Here is a 1,612-nt window from a genome sequence, read left to right as displayed (position 1 = left end):
CTCTGCAAGCCTCCTATCCTACACAGAGATGTCAGCAGTGCTAACGTACTCCTTCAATCAATGGGAGGTGGCTATGGCAGTGGGTGGAGAGCTAAGCTTTCCGATTATGGCTCAGCTAATCTTCAGCCTCTCATTGGAAATACTTCGAATCCAGGGAATCCTGTATACTCAGCACCCGAAGCAGCCAATCCAATAGATCATTCTCCTGCAATGGATGCCTACAGTTATGGTGTTCTTCTTTTAGAGATGGTGACACGTCGTATACCATTACCACACGAGAGGATCGGTCTGATTGATAATGTCCGTAAAGTACCTTTCAAATCTCTCATTCAACACTGTGTGGTGACAGATCCTGCAAAACGACTCAAAATGTCTGAGATTATAATCGAATTAAATGATATGCTATATTAAATAATTATTTAATATTTATTTTTTTTAATATTTATTTTTTGAATTTTTTATTGGAAAATCATAAATTCAGCCTTCAAGCCCACCCCACGTGCGTTCACGTGTCAGACCACTCCTTTTAGAAATTAGCATGGCGTCTTGTAGCTCAGCTGGAGTTGATGAAGATCAGTTGGGAGAAGGAGATGTGGTTCAGAAACCGTCAAAAATACCAAAGACTTCGATATGGGACACAACTGACGAAGAGTCCATTCAATCACAGGTTAGCTGCAGCAGATAAAAGCTGCCTTCTTTCAGTTAAAAAATTCTGCTTCTCTTCTCATTTTTACCTCTCCCCCTCCCTTCTAGTTAATAATGAGTGTCCTGTACAATGGTGGCTGCTTGGGTCTGTCCTATTATGACACTGAGTCTGGCCAGTTGTGTATAATGCTGGATGTAGCTGAAACTAAAGACTATGAGATCCTTAAACGAGGTAGCTACATGCATCTACTGACTATTATAATAGGTTCTAGTCCTGAGGGAGATACTGGTAGTATATTTGCTTGTAGTATTTCAGTTGAAGTTCTTCCAAGTGTTGAGTTTATATATAATTTCTGATTTGCAATTCATTTACTTTTATTTATTTATTTCGCAGTTATAATGCAAGTGGAGCCAAGCATTGTATTATCTAGCTCTAAACAAAACGAAAACATGCAACAGATACTGAAAGACTGTAAGTCTTAGATCTACTACTTGTAGTTAGATGTTGTGCCTAAATATTTACCTTAAATCCACAGCTTTTAAATTCTAAATGTGTCTTATTCATGCAAGACTCTTCTTAACAGCAATTTCTTTATAATAGGTTCTAGTCCTGAGGGAGATACTGGTAGTATATTTGCTTGTAGTATTTCAGTTGAAGTTCTTCCAAGTGTTGAGTTTAGTAAGTAATATGCACGTATTTACTATTCCATTCCATGATACAAGTATATGGCTCAAAAATCGGGCCAAAGTCCCTGTACTATACTACAGGGTCATGGGCCCAATTTTTTCAAAATTGAAAAGGAGAAAATTCTTCGTTTTTATATTTTTTTCTGATACATATACATGTACTTGTGTTGCGTAGAAAGTTTGAGCTAATTCCAATCAAAGTTGGATTTTTATGAACTTTTAAAATTACTCAAAAATCGGGCAAAGTCCCTGTACTACAAGAACATAAAAAATTAAAAAA

The 1,612-nt window shown here is 36.8% G+C and overlaps 1 protein-coding gene across 1 annotated transcript; it reads left to right on the top strand.

The window, feature by feature from the left end:
- The first annotated feature begins 491 nt into the window (after positions 1-491).
- On the top strand, positions 492-1,332 carry LOC100632138 (mutS protein homolog 5-like). Its single transcript, XM_020006328.1, has 4 exons — positions 492-667; positions 754-877; positions 1,040-1,117; positions 1,247-1,332. Exons 1-4 carry the CDS (start codon positions 539-541, stop codon positions 1,330-1,332), a joined length of 417 nt encoding a protein of 138 aa, XP_019861887.1. The 5' UTR covers positions 492-538.
- The last annotated feature ends 280 nt before the right edge of the window (positions 1,333-1,612 follow it).

Source organism: Amphimedon queenslandica, unplaced genomic scaffold (genome assembly GCF_000090795.2).
Source record: "Amphimedon queenslandica unplaced genomic scaffold, v1.1 AMPQUscaffold_10071, whole genome shotgun sequence".
NCBI lineage: Eukaryota > Metazoa > Porifera > Demospongiae > Haplosclerida > Niphatidae > Amphimedon > Amphimedon queenslandica.
This window is presented reverse-complemented; position numbering and strand designations above follow the sequence as displayed.